A 22171-nucleotide genomic window follows, 5' to 3' on the forward strand; every position below is an offset into this window, starting at 1 on the left:
TGAGGAGGATCTTAAAAGCATTAAGAATTGAACTAATTTTGAAGGAAGGACGGCATGGTTTCCAATGATGGACTGTTGTGGGAAATGGTACATGATTAAAGGCAGGGTCAGAGCTATGCAGATTCAATGAAAGCGCACATCAGAGGGCTGCAGTGAAGTGGAAGGGTGTTATCATGAAATAAGAGGGTTCTGCATGCATGTCAGAAAAGAGACGCATAACAGATGAGCAGAACCCAAGAAATATTAGACTCGGAGCAGAGGTTTAGATGAAATTTAACTGTAGTAGAGATCATGAGGCCGGCCAGAAAGCCTTGCAATCATTCAAGTCTGTGAGTAACAGAAGCATGGGTGAATGTTACAGTGAAATAGGGCTGAAGACAGGAAATTTATGTGATAAAGAAGATGAGGAATCAGAAGCTGATCTCATAATTATGTATGATTTATATGTATGAACAGAATGGCTATGCAGTAGCTATGTAAGTCATGCAATGTCAGGGGTTCTGTCCTTTCGATAGAATAAACTTCATTCTGTCTTATCAGAAGGACATAAGAGATTCTGTGGAAAAATTCAAAGAAGCACTGCTATAAACCAATTTCACTAAAATGGATTATCTGTTATTCATTTCATTTTTGTTCATAGAATCCTGCTGTGTGCAAAATGACTTCCATAATTTCATATATTACAATAGTAACTATACTAATTAACTATGAAGTACTTTAGGACATCTTGAGATTATAAATAATGCAGTTTAAATGTCCATTTTTAATTCTAATTTTGAAATAATGGCTTTATAATTACAGTTCAATGTAATTTCTCCAGGGCCCTCTGAAAACACAATTATGTCCAGCAAGCAACTTCAATTCTCAAAGCATTGATCTCTGATAACAATAGTAGTGTCCTGGTAATCTTAAAGAATTTGTAATAAAGATTGATATTGTGTGATTATTTGTGCGCATCATCGTATGACGTATGTTTCACATGGCTGGATAAATAGACTCCTACAAATGGACATTTTTAGGAAAATCTTTCATGTTTCCACTCATTTTCAGAATTGGATTTAATCTACATGATTATACTTTGGACCTGAAAGGTTAAACAGCATTAATTAATTGGAGATAAACTTCATACCTTTCATAATGTGTAATAAAATGAATATATGTTTTCAGAATTTATGCTTTGTTCAAGAATCTTTCACATATTCTAATATTATGTATTATTGTATCACAGTGTAATCTGTTGTTTAAGTTTTACAAAAATGTTTTGTTTATGTCTTCATACCTGCATTTGCACAGAACACTTTGTCATAGGAGGAAAGACAAGCAATTTGTTTCTAACCTTCATTTGGTCACTAGGAGGAGTTCATCCTCTGCTCCACTTTAATTCTCTCTTCCTTCTTCTGGGGAAGCAAATAATCTTTCTTTTTACCAGATTTTCATGTTTTATTGAAGCCCAGATTTCAACATGAAGTATATTCCTCAACTTTTAAAGCAACTGATTGAAATTGATACATCTCTAAATGCCCCAAGAATAATTTGAATATATTTGGATTCAACAAGTAACTGTGGTTGGAAACTTTATTGATATAATTAATGGCATAGATCTGATGAATAAATATTAAAGTTATGCATTAGACTGAAAAGAAATGGATCACTGATTACATTTTACAAACTTCAACTATTTGTTATGATTCCTGTCAACTAAAATAAGCAACTTTACCAAACGATTCAAAAATGATGAAATTTCCAACAAGGTTTCACTTTTTATGACTGTAGTAATTGTAATGACTCATAATAAGGTCAGCCAGCTGGACCTCATAGAATATGAGTTCGCTGATTGGGTCTGGTAATCTGATGCAATTACAGAGACCTGACATAAAGGGATGAATGTCAAGGATATTGAGGTCCTGAATTCTTGACTCAGTGAGTGTGAGTGCTATTGTCAAAGGCTATGCTTTGTAGATAAAGGACGATTAGCAATGGGATGCTGGCCTCTGAGGAGTTACTTCGGTAATTTTTCTTTTATCATGAATCCAAACTAATAGAAATATAACATGAATTCTTCTTGATCTTAGACAGACCTTCAGGACCAATGATGTCTTATTTCCGTTTCAGTGTTGTCTGTACAGTTTAATGCTGAATCCACACTGTTCTGAAGAAGGGGTCACTTGACTTGAAATGTTAACTTTGATTTCTCTTTCTGGATGCTGCCAGACCTGCTGAGTTTCTACAGTAATTGCTATGTTTATTTTGCTGGATTTGTACACTGTGATATAGATGGAGCAGGTTGCGTTTAATGAGGCAGTGGGTGAGATGCTCAGGGCTTTACACTCTCTTTTCACAGTTGCTGATTGGTCACCTCCTGGGTCTGTCAGTCACAATCAATCTGGATGTAAAATGTTGTTGTTTCACCATATCCTTAGTGTATGATAGTGGTGCAGTCTCATTAGAAAGAGAGAGAGAGACAACTGGTGGTGATTTAACCTGAGGGCCACCATGTCAGGCGATGGCAATTGAACCCATGCTGTTGGCATTTCACTGCTTTGCTAACCAACAATCCAGCCAACTGAGCTAAACTGACCCCAGGATGTGAAATAATTAACAGGCAAAAGATACTCAAATAGGAGATAGGGAGGACTGCAGAATCAGAGTTGATGAAGTGTGGTGCTGGAAAAGGCACAGTAGGTAGGGCAGCATCTGAGGAGCAAGCAACTCGACGTTTTGGGCATAACCGTTCATCAGGACTCATAAAGGGTTGTGCCTGAAATGTTGACTCTCTTACTCCTCAGATGCTGCCTGACCTGCTACGCCTTTTCCAGTGCCACACTTTATTGACAAAATATACTCAGATGAAAAGGTAAGTTTCACTTTGTGTTTCACAGGTATGATTGCAATCAGCAAAACTCATGAATTCTATATTGGGTTACAACTGATGATATAGATTTACTGGCCTGCTTTTCAACTGACAAATCAGAAACCCATGATTTATCCACTTATGGGGGACAAAAATCCACCAGCTCCTTAGCATCTCCGAGTACCCAAAATGTTTTCCAGCCTTTAACCATTGTAGATTCTAGGCAGCAAAGTGCCTAGACTTTTTTTGTTGAACACAAAAACTGACCTTTCATTGAGAAGGATTGATATTCTTCCCTCACAGAAAACACTATATGTCTCTTCCTTTATCTGCTTTCGTTTTGTGTTTGCCTGTGTGCGATGACCTCCTTCCCTCTCCAGCCATCATACCATTGCTCACCTTTGTGTAATCGAACCAAATGGTGTCCATATTTAAATTTCCTTCTTGTTAATACTGTTTCCAAGTTAAGAGTCACCAGTTCACACGACCAGTATTTATTATTATCTATGAAAATTATAGCTGATCCCATTATAACTGATATATGTTTCTTTCTAGCATTCTTATAAAAAATGCAGGTTCCAAGCACTTTAGCGAAATTTCATTTTTGAAGGGTTAATATACCATTTTGAAGTCAAAGATTGTCACAAATTACAAACATCTAAATTGTGCTCAGTGAACACTAAAACAAAGTGGAAAAGTAATATCATGTTACATATAACTATTGGGCAAAAGATTTAAATGATTATTTATTGAATGAAAAATTAAAATGCAATTCACATTTAAAACCGCAGATTCTGAAAAAAATGCTCTATTAATATATGCTGTATTGTACATCAATAATCCCAAATGGTAATGTAAATCAGTTCAGTTTATATCAATAATGTATTACAATTTTTGTATTTTTTCATGAGGTGTGGCCACCATTTATTACCCATTCCTAATTGATCAGGGACCTGTAAAGGGTCAACTACATTACTGTGGTTCTGGAGATATACATAGACCAGACCTCTTGAATATGGCCAAATTTCCTTCAGAACCACAGGGTAGTAGATGGGATCTTACATCTATTGACAGCGGTTACGTAGTCATTATTAGGCAAGCTTTAGTTTTATTTGAGATTTTTTAAAATAGAATTTAAATTTCACCACCTGCCATGATAGAATTTGAATCCCTGTTCCCATAACAATGAGACCCTGACTTGCCATTCTAGTGACATTTGTCATGACATCACCATCACCTCTTAAATGCTGTTATACCTTAAAATACTTCACTATTAGTCTAGTACCACAACACCATGGGTTACATAGTAAAATGAGAATATACTTCCCAGTTCCTGAGATGGCAAATTAAATACCATATCTCTATCAGCTTGAAATTAAAAAAAACTAACAACTAGGTTTTTTTTCATAAATGCATTTGTTGCTTTATTATCAACACAAAATCAATTCAATGAAAGTGCAATAACTGATTAACATACATTTTTGTAAACAATTCCAAAATACAAACTCAAACATGTAGGATATTGGAGTGTACTTAAACTGTAATTGTAACACCTAAGCCAATTACAATTCTCGGCTGAGACACAAAAAAAATGTAAAAATTTACAAGTCCTGATTAGTTACAAGTCCCATTCCAGATACACAAATGTTTCCATAAGTTTTAACACATTTACTAACTTTATTATAACATGCACAGAAAAGCACAATTGTATCTTTATCACAACAATTAATATTATCATAACATAATCAGTGATGCACAAAACCAAACATGACAGTCCAACAAAATACATAAACAAAAACTTTGCACTCACACATAAGATTTTTCTTTCAGTTTAAACACAGCAAAAACTCACCACTTCATTTCAATCTTAACTTTCTCTAACAAAATAACCTTATTTTTAAAGTTTGTCTTGTTTTTGTCACCTTCACTGTATACATAAAAAAACCCAAAACAAACCAATTCAATTTAAACAAATAGGCAGCTTTGAACTCTTTTTGATACACTCTGTTTTGAGCACAGACCAAAATTTCCTCAAAGAAAATGCTCACCTTGGAATTCAAACTGTTCAGATTTTCCTAGAAAGTTAAAAACACTAAGCTTTGCCCCACCCATCCTTTCCTGTGGGAGGTAAAGGCCTAGTAATGTTATTGATAGACTGTTAATCCAGAGATCCAGGCTAATGGTCTGAGGAGCTAGGTTTGAATTCCACCACAGCAGATGGTAGCATATTAATTCAATAAAAATCTCGAATTCAGAGACTAATGATGACCATGAAATGACTGTCAATTATCATAAAAATTGGAACCATCTGGTTCACTAATTTCTTTTGGGGAAGGAGATTGCTGTCCTTAGTGTTGGGCTTATATGTGACTCCAGACTCACCATAACATGGTTGATGCTTAACTTCCTTCCGGGAAATTATGGATGAACAATAAATGCTGGCCTGGCTAGTAATGCCCAGACCCTGTGAATGAACTTAAAAAAAAACACTTTTGCAAAAGAAACAATGTCATGCTTTGCTAGACAGACTTCTATGGTGTTTCAACTTTAAAGTTCATTCTAGGGGTGTGGATGCTGCTGGCTTGACTGGCATATATTGTTCATTCCTAATTGCCCAAAAGAAGGCTCTGGTAATCTGCTTCGTTGAAGTGCTGCAGTTCTTATAGTGTGTTGCTAAGAAGGGAGTTCCAGGATTTTAGCCAGTGACAGTGAAGAAACATCAATACACTTCCAAGCCAGAGTGGTGGGTAACTTGGAGGGGAGCATGCAGGCAGTGGAATTCCCATGTAACTACTACCATTGTTCTCCTCGATTGTGGATGTCTCTGATTTGGGTGGTTCTGTTGGAGCATACCATGGTTGGTTGTGTAGATGGTGGACACTGCATCTGCTCAGAGACAGTGGTAAAGTGAGTGACAGTTGAAAGTGGGCTGGTTGGTCCCGGATTGTGTCAAATTTCTTTGGTGTTGTAAGAATGGCACTCATCCAGCAAACTGCAGAGTATTGCATCACACTCTTGATTTGTGCCTTGAAGATGATGGTCAGGTTTTGGGGAGTCACGAGTTGCCACATAATATTTACCCTCTGATGAGCTGGTGTAAGAACAGAGATTATATGGCCGATCCAGATCAGGTTCTGGTCAATGGTAAACACTCATGATATTGATAGTGGGGAAATGTTGTGATGGAAATTCCATTGAATGTCAACAAGAAATGGTTAGATTCTCTGTTCTCAGAGATGGTCATTGCTCAGCACTTGTGAGGTGCCACTAAGACCATAAGATGAAGGAGCAGAAATAAGCCACTTAAAACAAGTTAGCTAAGAATTCCTGATGAAGGCCTTATGCCTGAAATGTCGACCCTCCAACTTCTCAGATGCTGCCGGACCTGCTGTGCTTTTCCAGTACCATACTTTTTGACTTAGATCTCCAGCATCTGAGGTCCTCACTTTCTCTCTGCCTAAGAATTTTGTATGTTTCAATTAGGTTGCCTGTCATTCTTCTTAACTCCAATGAGTACAGGCCCAACTTACTCAACTGCTCCACATAAGGCAATCCCTCTTACTGAGAATCAACTGAGTGAACCTTCACTGGACAGCTTCAAATATCTTTCCTTAGATAAAGGGACTAAAACTAATCAATTTCCTTACTCCCTCCCAGATATTTTTAACAGGTGCCTCAGTCTTTTTCCATCCAGTGAGCCAGTACCCATCTCAATAGACTCCACTTGAGAGACCCCCTGCCAGTGATTTTGGGGGTAGTGACATTGGAAGAAAAATGGCGGCTAGTGGCACCGACCCCTCCCCCATTATCATGGTAGGCGAGGGATTAGAGGCTGAGGATGATAGCCTGGAGAAGGGTGAGGGCTTGGTGGTGGGTGCTGAGGATGACATGGAGTCAACCTCCAGCAGGATTATAGATTCCCTACTGCCCCTCCACTGAACACCCCCTTATTTCCACTGTGGTTGCGAAATTCATTATTTTGGTTCTGTGCCAGCTGGTGAAGGGTGTAATGGGGTCTTTCCCTACCTGAGGCTGTGTTGGGACATTGGGAAAGACTGACGCCTGGGTCTTCTATTAGGAATAGATAAGAGAGTTGACAAAGTGGCTGAAATCCAGAACCCAGGAGTTGGAGAAGGAGGTACTTGACCTGGAGTTACATCTCAGTCAGCTTGCGGGGGGGTGTACTGGTCCTGAGGTCATTACGTGAGATTGCAGATCTGGTTCCTCGAGGACCTGGACTGCGGTTATTCCTTCTTCTACTCACTGGAAAAAAGGTGGGGGGGGGGGGGGGGGGGCGGTGACAGAAGCACATTGTGCATCAGGACCCGGACCAGCCTGTTATACAGTGCTGTTCTCTTCAGATCAATCCAGCGAGGATATGCGCAGAGTTCTAAGGGAGGATCTGCCACAGGCCAGCCAGCATGTTCGGTGCTCCCAGCACTTTAGAGGAGCTGACTGGTGCCCTCACCCTGGTCTTGAGGGGTACGTCCCCAGGATTGGATGGGCTGACTGTGGAGTTCTTCAGGCATTCTGACATGTCCTGGGAGTGACTGCACACTGAGGAATTATTGCCGCTGAAGAGCTCTCCCTTTCATGGTGCAGAGCAGTCATCATTCTGCTGCTAAAGAAGGGAAACCTTCATTTACGAAAAAAAACTGGTGTCTAGTCTCCCTCCACAGTGTAGATTACAAAACCTTTATGAGGATGTTGTCATCCTACCGTGGACCACATGATCCACCCTGACTAGTTGTACATGGTTCCAAACCAGAGGATCCACAACAATATCCATCTGTTTCAAGACCTGATCCAAGTTTCCCAGAGGATTGGCCTGTTGAGCATCTTCCTGTCCCTTGATCAGGAGAAGGCATTCGACAGGGTGAATCACAATTATCTACTCAGGAATCTGTGAGCGTTCATGTTTGGATGCAGTTCAGAACTGGCAGAGGAGTTGAATAAATACTTTGCATTAGTCTATTACAAGTCACTAATAGTATTTCTGTGAGTAAGGGAACTGCTCGGTCCACTTACATGAGACTTCTTAGAGGGCAAGAACGTTATACAAGAAGCCAAGTTTCCATGCTGTACATCTCTATGACTCTATGACTTGTGAGGTTCCTAATTGCTAGCATTGGCTTCCTCTGTGCAGTATAACCCTCTGCCCCATACATTGCTGACCACTTCATTCAACATGAACACTTCTCATACAGAGGCCAGGGAAAGAATAGGGATGTTTGACCAAATGGGCAATGGTGGCAGTGGGACCAATTACCCTCTAAATGCCTGGTTCATCTTACTTCCATATGCTGCAGCAGGCTCTCCGCATAGAAACTGATTCACGGATGGATATGAAGTTAGGCACCATGGGGACAGAATTACAAATAAGAACCACACAGAGACGCAAACAAACTGATATAGTGCACAATTAATTTTTTGTAGGTCTCTCTCTCTCTCTCTCTCTATGTCTAAATGTGATACTTTTTATTCAGTGTGATGTCATCCATGTATCCTCAAAAAGTTTCCTTTTCTCTTCCTCCCACTACAGTCCTAGGTTCTGCTGTTGAGATGGAGAGAGGGGGAGGCGAATGGGCAAAACTTGGGCATGCAATAGTAAGAGAGAGCTAGATCATGAGCCCTTGATGGGAGGTGGGTACAGTACCAGAAATAGTGTGAAGTAGCAAAGAGAAGAGTGAAACATTTACCCTGATGGAGCACAGAAGACTATTGACCTTCTAATGGCATTGCCAGCAGACCAATCACATTGATGAGGAAAAGGATACATTGCCTCTGGTCACCCCATCCACCAAAATGTCCAGATCTCTTTCAGAGAAGTGTGGTGCCATTTACCCCTTCTCGGATAACTTAAGAAAATCTGCCTTTCAACAAGCATGGCAACTCCAATGTTTTAGCACATAGGAGGCACTTAAAGATGGCATGGTCACCAGAAATGCCTGTTTTTTTGGTCGATATCCAGCATATTGTGAGTTCTTCAGGGAATAGTTGGTACTAGAATAAGGCCAGGATCACATGAGAGGGACGCCATACAGGCAGGTAGGTAGTTAATGATGCAAGGAGAAAGTGAGGACTGCAGGTGCTGGAGATCAGAGTCGAAAAGTCTGGCGTTGGAACAGCACAGCAGGTCAGACAACATCGGAGGTGCAGGAGAATCGACGCTTTGGGCAAAAGCCCTCCATCAAGAATTGGAGTGGGAGGGTGGTGGTGCGGAGTAGGTTTTGGTCAGATGCAGTGAGAGATCCTGCTAGTCCTCACAGGAGAAGAGACCCTCTGTGAAACCTGATGAAACTAACATTAAACCTGTTGGACTATAACCTGGTGTTGTGTGATTTTTAACTCACCTAAAAAAGTATGATTCAGCCCATTGTTTAGTGAGGAAGATGCTCCAGGTTGAAATTTGGTGAGAAATAAATTGAAAGGGCTATGCACTACAGAAAATAGGCCAATAACAACAGTTGTTGGTTCACCAGCAGAACCTTCTACTCATCAGCATTTTTCTTATCTGTTTCCAGTTAATGCTTAATTGTATTCCTTTAATTTTTCCTTCCCTGAGAAACAGTTTCAAAGTCTTTCTGAGTTCTGGATTATGTATCAACACCCGGAATATCAAGGGATTTAATTAGATATGTTGAAATTATTTTAAAAATACAGAAAAAAATCTGTCCTCCAGTAGTTTATGTTTTTAATCTGATGCAGTGGAGTTGCTCTCAAATGCATGAAGGGGAGGAATGACAATGGAAGCGTTTCGAGTTGAAGAGTGAAATGCAACGGGCGGAGTGCACTGGTCCCGTGGTCTCGCCGTAGTGAGGTCACGGGACTGGTCTCTTGGCAACAACACGGGACTGGCAAGATGGCGAACGTGGCCAACAAAGTTTCCTGGTCCAGTAAAGATGATGAGGCTCGACCCGGAGAGAATACTCCGCTATTGAACGGCTCCCCCAGCGCTTCTCAGAGCCCGGGACTGAGCCGCCAGGTAAGTCACCGCCAGGTGGCTGGCTCCTGGCCGCTTCCAGCCGGTGTCGGTGTTTGTACCCAACACACGGCGCCTGTTATCGTCAAGCGGCTGATGTTTATGGAAAGCTCAGCGCTCGCTTGTTTTGACATTAGCAGTAAATACGTGCAAGGGAAGATTTGGAGATTTCTTACCATTGTTGTCGATCAGTTTGTGTTTAATCAGGCGTTTGTTAATAAACAAGAAGTCAATTTCGATGATAGATTTGAAACGATATTAGATTGAAATTGTTGCTACTGGATTAGTCGAACTCTTTTTTTTAAACCAGAGATTTGGATGACGTTTCAAGCTAAGAAGATTTTTTTTAAAAAAAGATAAGCTATTTTGCTCTTCTGATATTAAGTTATAAGTGATCATCTGTCATTTGAAAGGTGGAGTAGGTGCTGTTATCACTCCATTCTATGCAAAATTGTAATCTAATCTCTGGATTCTGCTATTCTTTGTTAATCTTGGCAACCTTTGAATTTAGCTGCTAGTACATGATATGTTAACTGTGAGTGTGACTTAGAGTCATAGAGATGTACAGCATGGAAACAGACCCTTCGGTCCAACCCGTCCATGCCAACCAGATATCCCAACCCAATCTAGTCCCATCTGCCAGCACCTGGCCCATATCCCTCCAAACCCTTCCTATTCATATACCCATCCAAATGCCTCTTAAATGTTGCACTTGTACCAGGCTCCACCACATCCTCTGGCAGCTCATTCCATACACATACCACACTCTGTGTAAAAGTTGCCCCTTAGGTCTCTTTTATATCTTTCCCCTCTCACCCTAAACCTATGCTCTCTAGTTCAGGACTCTCCAACTCCAGGGAAATGACTTTGTCTATTTATCCTATCCATAATTTTGTAAACCTCTATAAGGTCACCCCTCAGCCTCCAACTCTCCAGGGAAAACAGCCCTATCCTGTTCAGCCTCTCCCTATAGTTCAAATCCTCCAACCCTGGCAACATCCTTGTGAATCTTTTCTGAACCCTTTCAAGTTTCACAACGTCTTTCCGATAGGAAGGAGACCAGAATTGCACGCAGTATTCCAACAGTGGCCTAACCAATGTCCTGTACAGCTGTAACATGACCTGCCAACTCCTGTACTCAATACTCTGACCAATAAAGGAAAGCATACCAAACGCCTTCTTCACTATCCTATCTACCTGCGACTCCACTTTCAAGGAGCTATGAAGCTGCACTCCAAGGTGTCTTTGTTCAGCAACACTCCCTAGGTAGTTCTTAAAATGTTATTTCTCTTCAGATTTCAACTTTGAAATGATCTGGAAAAGTTTGATTGTCTCGCTCTTTCATGTGAGTGTAGGTTCATAGCTCCTTGAAAGTGGAGTCATAGGTAGACGGGATAGTGAAGAAGGTGTTTGGTATGCTTTCCTTTATTGGTCAGAGTATTGAGTACTGGCGTTGGAGGTTATGATGCGGCTGTACAGGACATTGGTTAGGCCACTGTTGGAATATTGCATGCAATTCTGGTCTCCTTCCAATCGGAAAGATGTTGTGAAACTTGAAAGGGTTTAGAAAAGATTTACAAGGATGTTGCCAGGGTTGGAGGATTTGAGCTATAGGGAGAGGTTGAATAGGCTGGGGCTGTTTGAGTCTGAGGGGTGACCTTTTTATAGAGGTTTATAAAATTATGAGGGGCATGGATAGGATAAATAGGCAAAGTCTTTTCTCTGGGGTGGGGGAGTCCAGAACTAGAGGGCATAGGTTTAGGGTGAGAGGGGAAAGATATAAAAGAGACCTAAGGGGCAACGTTTTCACACAGAGTGTAATGTCTATGGAATGAGCTGCCAGAGGAAGTGGTGGAGGTTAGTACAATTGCATCATTTAAAAGGCATCTGGATGGGTATGGGCCAGGTGCTGTCAGGTGGGACTAGATTGGATTGAGATATCTGGTCGGCATGGACAAGTTGGACCGAAGGGTCTGTTTCCATACTGTACATCTATGACTCTGTCATAAATCATTGTGTGGGATGTTGTGGAAATTATGATGTTGGAAGCCTCAATCCACAATACTTGATCAGAGCAGTAATCTGCCCTTTTTTTTAAATTCATTCATATGGATATGGATGTCACTGGCCAGGCCTGTATTTATTGCGCATCCCTAATTTGAGTCAACCACATTGATGTGGCTCAGGTTGAGGTTTAAGGTGTAGGTTTGCTTGCTGAGCAGTAGGTTTAATATCCAGACGTCTCATTACCTGGCTGGGTAACATCATCAGTGGCGACCTCCAAGTGAAGCGAAGCGAAGCTGTTGTCTCCTGCTTTCTATTTATATCTTTCTCCTGGATGGGGTTCCTGGGGTTTGTGTTGATGTCATTTCCTGTTCGTTTTCTGAGGGGTTGATAGATGGCATCTAGATCTGTGTGTTTGTTTATGGCGTTGTGGTTGGAGTGCCAGGCCTCCAGGAATTCTCTGGCATGTCTTTGCTTAGCCTGTCCCAGGATAGATGTGTTGTCCCAGCCGAAATGGTGGTTTTTTTTCATCCGTGTGTAGGGCTATGAGGGAGAAAGGATCGTGTCTTTTTGTGGCTAGCTGGTGTTCATGTATCCTGGTGGCTAACTTTCTTCATGTTTGTCCTATGTAGTGTTTGTGGCAGTCCTTGCATGGAATTTTGTAGATGACGTTGGTTTTGTCCATGGGTTGTACTGGGTCTTTTAAGTTTGTTAGTTTTTGTTTGAGAGTGTTGGTGGGTTTGTGAGCTACTAGGATTCCGAGGGGTCTTAGTAGTCTGGCTGTCATTTCTGAAACTTCTTTGATGTATGGTAAGGTGGTTAGGGTTTCTGGCTGTGTTTGGTCTGCTTGTCGTGGTTTGTTCTTGAGGAATCTGCGCACTGTATTTTTTTGAGTATCCGTTCTTCTTGAATACATTGTATAGTTGGTTCTCCTCTGTTTTCCGAAGTTCGTCTGTGCTGCAGTGTGTGGTGGCTTGTTGGAATAGTGTTCTGATACAGCTTTGTTTGTGTGTGTTGGGATGGTTGCTGGTGTAGATAAGTATTTGGTCAGTGTTTGTCGGTTTTCTGTATATGCAGGTTTGTAGTTCTCCGTTGTCCTTTCTTTCGACTGTGACATCCAGGGATGCGAGTTTGTTGTCGGTTTCTTCCTCTTTGGTGAACTTTATGCCTGTGAGGGTGCTGTTGATGATGTTAAATGTCTCTTCTATCTTGTTCCGACGGGAAAAACACCCCACGATTCTACGGACTACCAAAAATCCATAAACCAGGAGCCCCCCTCAGACCTAGTCTCACTACCTGGAACACCAACTTACAGACTGGTCAAAGAACTACACGCAAGACTGAAATATTTAGTAGAAGAGTCACAGCACTCCCTCCACTCCACCCAGGAATTCCTAAAAATTAAAAATGCCCAAATAGAGGAAGATGAAGCAATGATCTCATTCGACGTAACAGCACTGTTCACCTCCATCAACATCGACCTGGCAAAGGAAACACTTGCCACACTTTTAGAAGAGACCATCACACGTTTTGAAGAGCAAATGACAGTCAATTCTAGTCCTCAGTTGAGTGCCTGAAGGGATACATACGAGTTTTGTTTAACCTGTGTTTGTCTTTAAAAAGGTGTTGAGCAATTTGGCTATTTCTCATATCAAACAGCTTTTAAAATCTTAGGAGTGATTAGTCTGTTAAAGTTATAATTGGCTACAGTTGGTGGATATTTCAAAATTTAACTTTGTGTTTTTGAGGAAGCAGATATTCCTGTCCATTTACAGTTAAGCCACTGCTATTGAGGTCGCATGTCTTGAGGAATTTAGAGGAAGTGTGCAAACCTGTGGCCAGAATATTGTTGACCAACAAAATGGGACAAACTAAATGTGCATAACTCTCTCTGCTGTAGTCAAGGTCAAACTAGTGGCAATTAATTTTCAGTTGCAGTTGAGAAGCTTCTCTTATTTCACAAGTACATTTCTGAAGTTGTAGATTAACTTAGTTACTGATAACTTTGCTCCATTTCATTTTGGAGTTAAAACTTTAAAGTTTTCTTTGAGAATAGAGATCGTTGGCAAACACTTATCAATGAATACAATTGTCTGCCCAGAGATATTTTTTGTCATAAAGAGTTTCTCTCTTAGTGAATTTTGAGACTGCAGAAAAGTTCTGGTTAAGGGATATACTTAAAGTAAAAAGGAAAAGGACTTTACTGTAACATCCTCTTGTTTTAAATGCCTGGGAAGGGAATATTCTTAAGATATAAACGTCGTTTTGATACAATCGAGCATAGATTTGAAGAGCAAATGACAGTCAATTCTAGTCCTCAGTTGAGTGCCTGAAGGGATGCATATGAGTTTTGTTTCCAGCATGAATTGCAAAGCAAGTTCCTGTTTGATTGTAAAAGTGTCTGCTGATTGTGGTAAAAGTTAATTTCAGCTGGCTGTGTAGTCTGTGAACTACATTTGATGTTTAAAGCTGTGGACAAGGAATGGTTATTTAAAAAAAAGAAGGGCTGGTTCCAAATCTTTATCTAAAGGGTTGAGTTCAACTTATAGGTTTATAGATATTTGTTCAGAAAAGGTATTACATGCCAGTAAAGCAGGTGGGCCTTGAACCCCAGCCTCTTTGCTTAAAGGTAGGACCACTGTGTTTGGACCCACAGAGTAGATGTATAAACAAACTTCCCCATGTTAAGCACATAACCAAGATAAATGAGCAGTTGTATTGGATTTCTAGGATTCATCCTGCACATTGGAATAAATTGAGTCCTCGTAGTAATTGGAAGAACTTTTTTTAGTTTTCTCAAATTCTTTTCAATTTTTGCTTTTGTATTGGCAGGTTATTTTTGATGGACAATTCTAAGCAAATAAAGTAAACTGTGGGAGGCTGTGACATGGAGATAATTTTACTAGCCTCGTAATCTAGAGCTTCAGATGAATGTTTTGTGGACATGGGTTCAAATATCACCACAGTAGATGGTTAAATTTGAATTCAATAAAAATCTACAATTTTAAAAAAAAGTTGTTCTCATGATGACCATGTAGTGACTAACAATTGTTCTGAATACCCATCTGGCTTACTAATCCCCTTTTTAAGGAAGGGTAACTGCCATCTTACATGCTCTACATGTGACTGTGAGCCCACAGCCATGTGATTGAATCGTAAAGTCATAACACATGCAGTTACTGCTGACCCAGCTAGTGACATCATGTCCCTTGAATGAGTAAGGAAAAAGTTATCTAAGCATTTTGAAAATGGTAGCATGAATTTCTTGGTGCCTCAAATAGCTGCAATAATATCTTGCATGTTTAACTTTATCATACTTGCAAAGGTGTACTGTTAGGTAAGTAGTTAGACCTCTTATTCTCTTCCCACTTGCATCCTTTGTAACTCATTCTTAGTCATTCCTGTTTTCTAATCAACTTGTTCAGAGATGCTATGTTACACCTCTGGAACAAGACTGGACTTGAATCTGGGTCTCCTGGTCCAGTGGTAGCAATAGTAACACTGTGCCACAAGAGCCATCCTGTGTCACTCATGATTTTGATGATAGTAAATTCATATGGAGCATATTGATGACTTTCAGTATAAATAGAGTTGAGTTTAACAGTGATGTCTTCTGCATCTGAGTATTCTGTTGACATTTTGAGTTTTGCAAATAATTCATTGTTGTGTGCCATAGAGCACCTGTAAGTGGAGAAGAAGGAATATCCCACTGAATATGGCGAAAGGTTTAAGTGTGTGTGTGTGTACGTGCACATGCACATGCTATGGACAAAATCTTAATTCTTTCAGGAAGGAAAGCAAACTTAACGTTATTACCAAAGATGAATTAGTCTAATATAGTCTAAGCTTTTGATTAGAATTCATAATTTGAAATCTGATTGGCGAATGTTCAGAGATCAATGAGATGGAAATGAGCATGTGTCATTCAACTCCATTCAGTTAAATCATGGCTAATTTGTGTCTCAATTCTCGCTTCATATCAGTTAGTCCTCTACTGTCTTTGTGTGTATCCAGTCCAATTTAATGAACGGTATCTTTAAAGTTTTCTGCATGGCTATTTCTGCATGGTACCTTATAAAGGGGCTAACTTGTGAATGGTCTCAATGGTATCTTGATGACTGCAGGATTGATTCCACACACATTTAGGTTATGGGAGCATTGGTCAATCTTTTGATATCTTCAACTAATTATAAATGTATCAGTCTCGATCTTGAAAGTTTCCAAAGTCCCAGCATTGGCAACCCTAGGGAATATATTCCAGATTTTCATCACCAGTTTTGCAACTGACCCTTTTTATTCAGGTTGTGTGGCTCTCTTTCACACCCCTCCCCCTCCAAAACCACCACCACCTCCAATCAGAGCCTCTTTGGATCAACCCTGTCAAATTCCATAACTTTTTAAAGACCACCTATAGATCACTTATAAACGTTCTAAATGCAAGGGTGTGCAGATTAAGTTTGTGCAATCTGTTCTTTCAATTTAATAATTTAAACCTTGGTATCATTCATGGTAATCTACATTCTATCCCCTTAAGGCCAGTGTCACCCTGAGGTACAATGCCCTAAACTGATTCCAACATTTTACATAAAGCAAAATGTTGCAGATGCTGGAAATCTGAAATTAAAACAAAGTGCTGGACTGAAACATGTTGATGACCAGATGTAGTTGAACCAATTTTTAAGTAGAAATATTACTTAATTTCTGCAGTTTTTGAATTCCAATTCCCTTGAAATAAAGGCGAGCATTTCATTAACTTTTTTGATGACTCCTTCATATGCGCATTAGGTTTAGTGAGTTGTTCACATGAACCCCAAACAATCCCATTGGTTTTTCACGGTTCTAGTCTATCATCATTAAAAACATTCAGATTTCGTGGATACAAGTAACCCTGCACTTCCAGATATTAATTGTTGGCTGTTTGATTGTATCCCCTGGATTGTGCAGTTGGAGTAATGATGAGGCTTTCAGCACCACCATTATTACGGATTACATCTGATAGTAACTTTTGGCCCTGTGTGCAATTTTAAATATGGATTTTGAAAATTTCATGTTGGGATTTTCCTTGCTCCTCTACCAGCTTTGCTATAGAATACCTTGTCAAGAGATTTGACATTCAAGCATATGAAAGGGTGTGATGCATAGCCACTAGATAAGATGCAGGCATGCTAGCCAATGTTTGGACTTTCCCATTCAGGTGTAAAGGCATTCTTAATGGGGTAATGTGCTTTAAGTATTATTAAATAGCACTGGCACCAAATACTTGATTTTACATTTAGAATTTCATTCACAGGGACAAGTGCTTGAAATTTTAACATTCAAGTAATGATAAAGGGAGAAGAGGAACAAGGTAGAGAGTAGGGTACATGGCTAATCATCCAGAGTAAGAGAAACAAAGCATATGGCACTGAATTATAATCCATACTCTTGAATTCTAGAAGTAGCCATGGAATCCTTGCAGTGCGGATAGAGGCCATTCAGCCCATCGAGGCTGCACTGATGCTTCCCACCCAGACCCATTCCCCCACCATATCTCTGTAATTTCACTTTAACCATGGCTAATCTATCTAGCCTGCACATCCCTGGACACTTGGGCAATTTAGCATGGCCAATGCGCCTAACCTGCATATGGGAGGAAACTGGAGTACTCGACGGAAACCCATGCAGACATAGGTTTGAGGCTGAAATCAAACCTGGGTCTCTGATGCTGTGAGGCAGCAGTGCTAACCACTGTTCCATTGTACCTCCCAGGTCAGAGAATATTATTCTTAGCCCGCTCTTGAACTTTAGTTAAATAATGGTTATTGGAACCAGTGTCTAGTCAGGAAAGACTTATGTATAGATACTGAATGTTGAGTATCATTAGAGCTAGAAAAATGAATTGTACGTTTCTAGAGACGAAAATTTGTGTTTGCATCAAAATCTCTGCTTTTCTTAGCATTTTATTACAAGCATATCTTCTGTTGTGTTATTTCCTTTTTGTGTGAAAATAATATGTGTAAACATGTGGATTTTTTTCATGTTACAGCTTTCCCAAAACAATTTTTTCCGTATCGACAGGCTGACTACTGTGAATCTAGATGATGATACTGCACAGGACCAGGTAATTACTTTATAAACATTTTATGTCCACCTAAGTACCATTGTAACTTTACATGTGTGTAGTGCTACAAGATTTGTAGTACCTTTCTTATTTCTGCATTTTCTCTAATGGAATGAAGGGATTTTCATGTTTATTAGTTTTTTAAATTTACTTTTTAATTAAAAAAAATCTTTCAGCCTAGCTTCTGTTTAGCTGGTAAATAATTTGCATGATATTGCTCTGTTAGCCCTTTTATTTCCAAGGCTGATCACAAGATGTTGGAGCCTGTTATGGCTCTGTCTGGTATTTAAAGAGTGAAAATTTTGGGAAAGGAGTTTTGCTACGTTCTCTTTAGTTGCATGAAGTTAGTACGGTCAGCTTGTCAAACTGAGTTGGTCATTGACCGTGATGGTGGAGACAAACACGTTCCTGCAATCTCCTTCCCAATATCAGCTGAAAAATTGGTTAAGGGCTGTCTAGATTAAAACATTTGTTGTCATCTTTTGTAATGTAGTTGGTAAGTTTTAAAATGCAAAGATTGTGTACTATGTACTCAAACATTTGCTATTCTCCCTTAGGATGGCGATCCATCTACTTACGTTTCTAAGGAAATTACACATAACGAAAATCTTCTTTCACTTAAGTACGAGGTAATTGGCACTATTTAGTGCACGCTTTAAGTTGGTGTTCCAGTTAGTTCCATGACAATAACAGAAAAGTTTATTCCTATTTGATGTATCTCCACATGCTGCAGAAATAAAATCAAGTCGATAGGAAAAATTGCACGCACTCAACCTTCTATGTTGTTTCAATGTTGATGAAATGTGATTCACGGGACATTTCTGCTTGAACAGCAAAAAGATAAACCATGAACGTAAGAAGTAGGAAGAGAAGTAGACAATTCAGCTCCTCGAATCTACTCCTCCATTTGATACATTCATGCTTGATTTCATCTCTGCCTCAACCCTCCATTGATTTTACCTCCACTTCAGATGAGTCAGAAAATGGATGAAACAATTAATAGCTTGGTATTGGTGTTCAAGATGGCTTATTTAATTGTCACCTGGGGAATCAAAAGTTGAGAATTAACATTGTTGTGGTTCTGTTCGCCGAGCTGGAAGTTTTTGTTGCAAACGTTTCGTCCCCTGGCTAGGCGACATCATCAGTGCTTGGGAGCCTCCTGCGAAGCGCTTCTTTGATGTTTCCTCCGGTGTTTATAGTGGTCTGTCCCGGCCAATTCTGGTTGTCAGTTTCAGCTGTCCGCTGTAGTGGTTGGTATATTGGGTCCAGGTCGATGTGTTTGTTGATGGAGTTTGTGGATGAATGCCATGCCTCTAGGAATTCCCTGGCTGTTCTGTCTGGCTTGCCCTATGATAGTAGTGTTGTCCCAGTCGAATTCATGTTGCTTGTTGTCTGCGTGTGTGGCTACTAAGGATAGCTGGTCGTGTCGTTTCGTGGCTAGTTGATGTTCATGTATGCGGATTGTTAGCTGTCTTCCTGTTTGTCCTATATAGTGTTTAGTGCAGTCCTTGCATGGTATTTTGTACACTACATTAGTTTTGCTCATGTTGGGTATCGGGTCCTTCGTTCTGGTGAGTTGTTGTCTGAGCGTGGCTGTTGGTTTGTGTGCCGTTATGAGTCCTAGGGGTCGTAGTAGTCTGGCTGTCAGTTCTGATCTGCTCCTGATGTATGGTAGTGTGGCTAGTCCTTTTGGTTGTGGTATGTCCTCGTTCCGTGGTCTTTCTCTTAGGCATCTGTTGATGAAGTTGCGCGGGTATCCGTTTTTGGTGAATACCTTGTATTCACCAAAGGTGTTCCTCTTCTTCTTTTTGCAGTTCTGGTGTACTGCAGTGTGTTGTGGCCCTTTTGAATAGTGTCCTGATGCAGCTTCATCATACCACAACCAAAAGGACTAGCCACACTACCATACATCAGGAGCATCTCAGAACTGACAGCCAGACTACTGCGACCCCTAGGACTCATAACGGCACACAAACCAACAGCCACGCTCAGACAACAACTCACCAGAACGAAGGACCAAATACCCAACATGAGCAAAACTAATGTAGTGTACAAAATACCATGCAAGGACTGCACAAAACACTATATAGGACAAACAGGAAGACAGCTAACAATCCGCATACATGAACATCAACTAGCCACGAAACGACACGACCAGCTATCCTTAGTAGCCACACACGCAGACAACAAGCAACATGAATTCGACTAGGACAACACTACAATCATAGGGCAAGCCAGACAGAGAACAGCCAGGGAATTCCTAGAGGCATGGCATTCATCCACAAACTCCATCAACAAACACATCGACCTGGACCCAATATACCAACCACTACAGTGGACAGCTGAAACTGACAACCGGAAGCGGCAGGGACAGACCACTATAAACACCGGAGAAAACATCAAAGAAGCGCTTCGCAGGAGGCTCTCAAGCACTGATGATGTCGCCTAGCCAGGGGACGAAACGTTTGCAACAAAAACTTCCAGCTCGGCGAACAGAACCACAACAACGAGCACCCGAGCTACAAATCTTCGCACAAACTTTGACAATTAACATGTTAAGATTGCCCTATGTGGTATTAGAAAGGAATGAACTATTTAAAAGAAATGTACTGTGTTTTTAAAAATAGAACAGTGGATGTATCCCCTGTGGTACGTGGTGGAAGTGTCTGCGAGTGAAGAAAATTTTTCTTTTAGTAGACACTTAGATTGGGGTTTAGAGATCACACGTTATTCAAGCTTTGCCCCTAAGATGTGTGTCTGCTAAGCTCTTTGAATTTCCAGTTACAGATATCTATTTTTCAATCTACATTTTTACACCTTGCAACATTATTGTCAAACTTATGTTCTGAAGGAAGCATTCACTTTCGACAATTTGCACATTTTTCAACACAAGTTTTATCAACCAGTGGGTTGCCCTTGTGCACCTGGGCTCTTAATGGTGACTGTGGAGAGGAGAGCTCTGGAATTGACTGAACCTAAAATATCGCTCCAAATCTTTTTTTTTCCCCTCCTTTCTTTATTATGACCATGTCTGAAAGTGAGTGAGCTTTGAAGTTCCAGCAACTGACTGAGCCCTTGGTCTTATACCAACCCCAACCCCTGGTCTCACTTTCTTAACTTCCTTTCTCTCTTAGTCACTCCATTTTGAGCATTAAATCATGGGCTCACTGTGGAAAAGGGTTTCCTTCACATGAAAAAAATACCTTCAACTGGTAAAATTTAACTAATAATTAGGAAGGAGAGAACCTTGTGTATTAATCCTAACTTTGACAGATCATTTCTTTCTAGTTAAATTCTAGGATTTTTAATTAATTGCATGATTGCTTCACATGACAATTTTGCCGATACCAATTTGATTTTGAGATACCCAGGAAGTAACAATGGGATCACTTTTTTGTTCTTTACTAAGTGATAACATTGCAGGGTGTACTCCAGCATCCATTTGTATACTCAAATTGTCACTGGATAACCAGAGATGTTCGTGTGTGCTCAGCAACCCAAATCCATTAAATTCAAATATGTTCATGTGGGCAATGTGTATAATGGATGAACAGTGAAATTACTGGTGAATGATATTTGTTTTGAAACAGAATTCATATAGATTTGTGAGTGTGAAAGTGGAATAAAATATTTGTATTAAAATTGTTTAATTCTTTTGAGAATGTACTTTGTACTAATAAAGTAATGAGAAAAAAGGCAATAATAGATGATACAAATCTCAAAAACAAAAATTAAAAAGGAACGTTCAGAAATGGAAAGTAAATAGACACTTGGTCTGAGAACTTTTTCAAGGCTGTCCTTCCTATGGGTTTTAAATTACATTTGTAAATGCAGATAATTTCTAAACTTGCAGTGGTATCTGAATTTGGCCTGTATAATATCACCAGAACATTTATTTGCTACACCATATTCCTGTTGTCAGTCATTGAGGATCTTATTTTGGAACGTATGTGCTGAATTTAAAGTTTATAAAATTTTGCATGTAAATATATAAAATTTGGAAAAAAAGGAGATTGTCCACTGTTTTGTTTGTCAATTCTTGTTACTGTGTCACAGAATGAATCTTAATTTGTTCTTACATTATTTTTTAGAGCCTTGATTATGACAATAGTGAAAACCAGCTATTCATGGAGGAAGAACGACGCATTAGCAAAATAGTACGTACTTTTTTGCAATCTGGTTTTATAATACATTTTCACTTACAGTTGTGTTGTCAGACCAAAAAAAGCCATTC

General features: G+C 39.9%; 1 protein-coding gene across 1 annotated transcript in view; it reads left to right on the forward strand.

The window, feature by feature from the left end:
- Positions 1-9706: 9706 nt before the first annotated feature.
- clcn7 (Cl-/H+ antiporter 7) overlaps positions 9707-22171 on the forward strand; it is a 71064-nt gene continuing 58599 nt past the window's right edge. Inside the window, exons 1-4 of the mRNA XM_043711567.2 lie at positions 9707-9836; positions 17863-17937; positions 18495-18566; positions 22029-22094. Of these exons, the coding sequence (XP_043567502.2) occupies positions 9714-9836; positions 17863-17937; positions 18495-18566; positions 22029-22094 (336 nt within the window). The 5' untranslated portion in view covers positions 9707-9713. The remainder of the gene's footprint in view (positions 9837-17862; positions 17938-18494; positions 18567-22028; positions 22095-22171) is intronic.

This window comes from Chiloscyllium plagiosum, unplaced genomic scaffold, assembly GCF_037043375.1.
Source record: "Chiloscyllium plagiosum isolate Xiang-an unplaced genomic scaffold, Cpla_swu_hap1 HiC_scaffold_20, whole genome shotgun sequence".
Classification (NCBI taxonomy): domain Eukaryota; kingdom Metazoa; phylum Chordata; class Chondrichthyes; order Orectolobiformes; family Hemiscylliidae; genus Chiloscyllium; species Chiloscyllium plagiosum.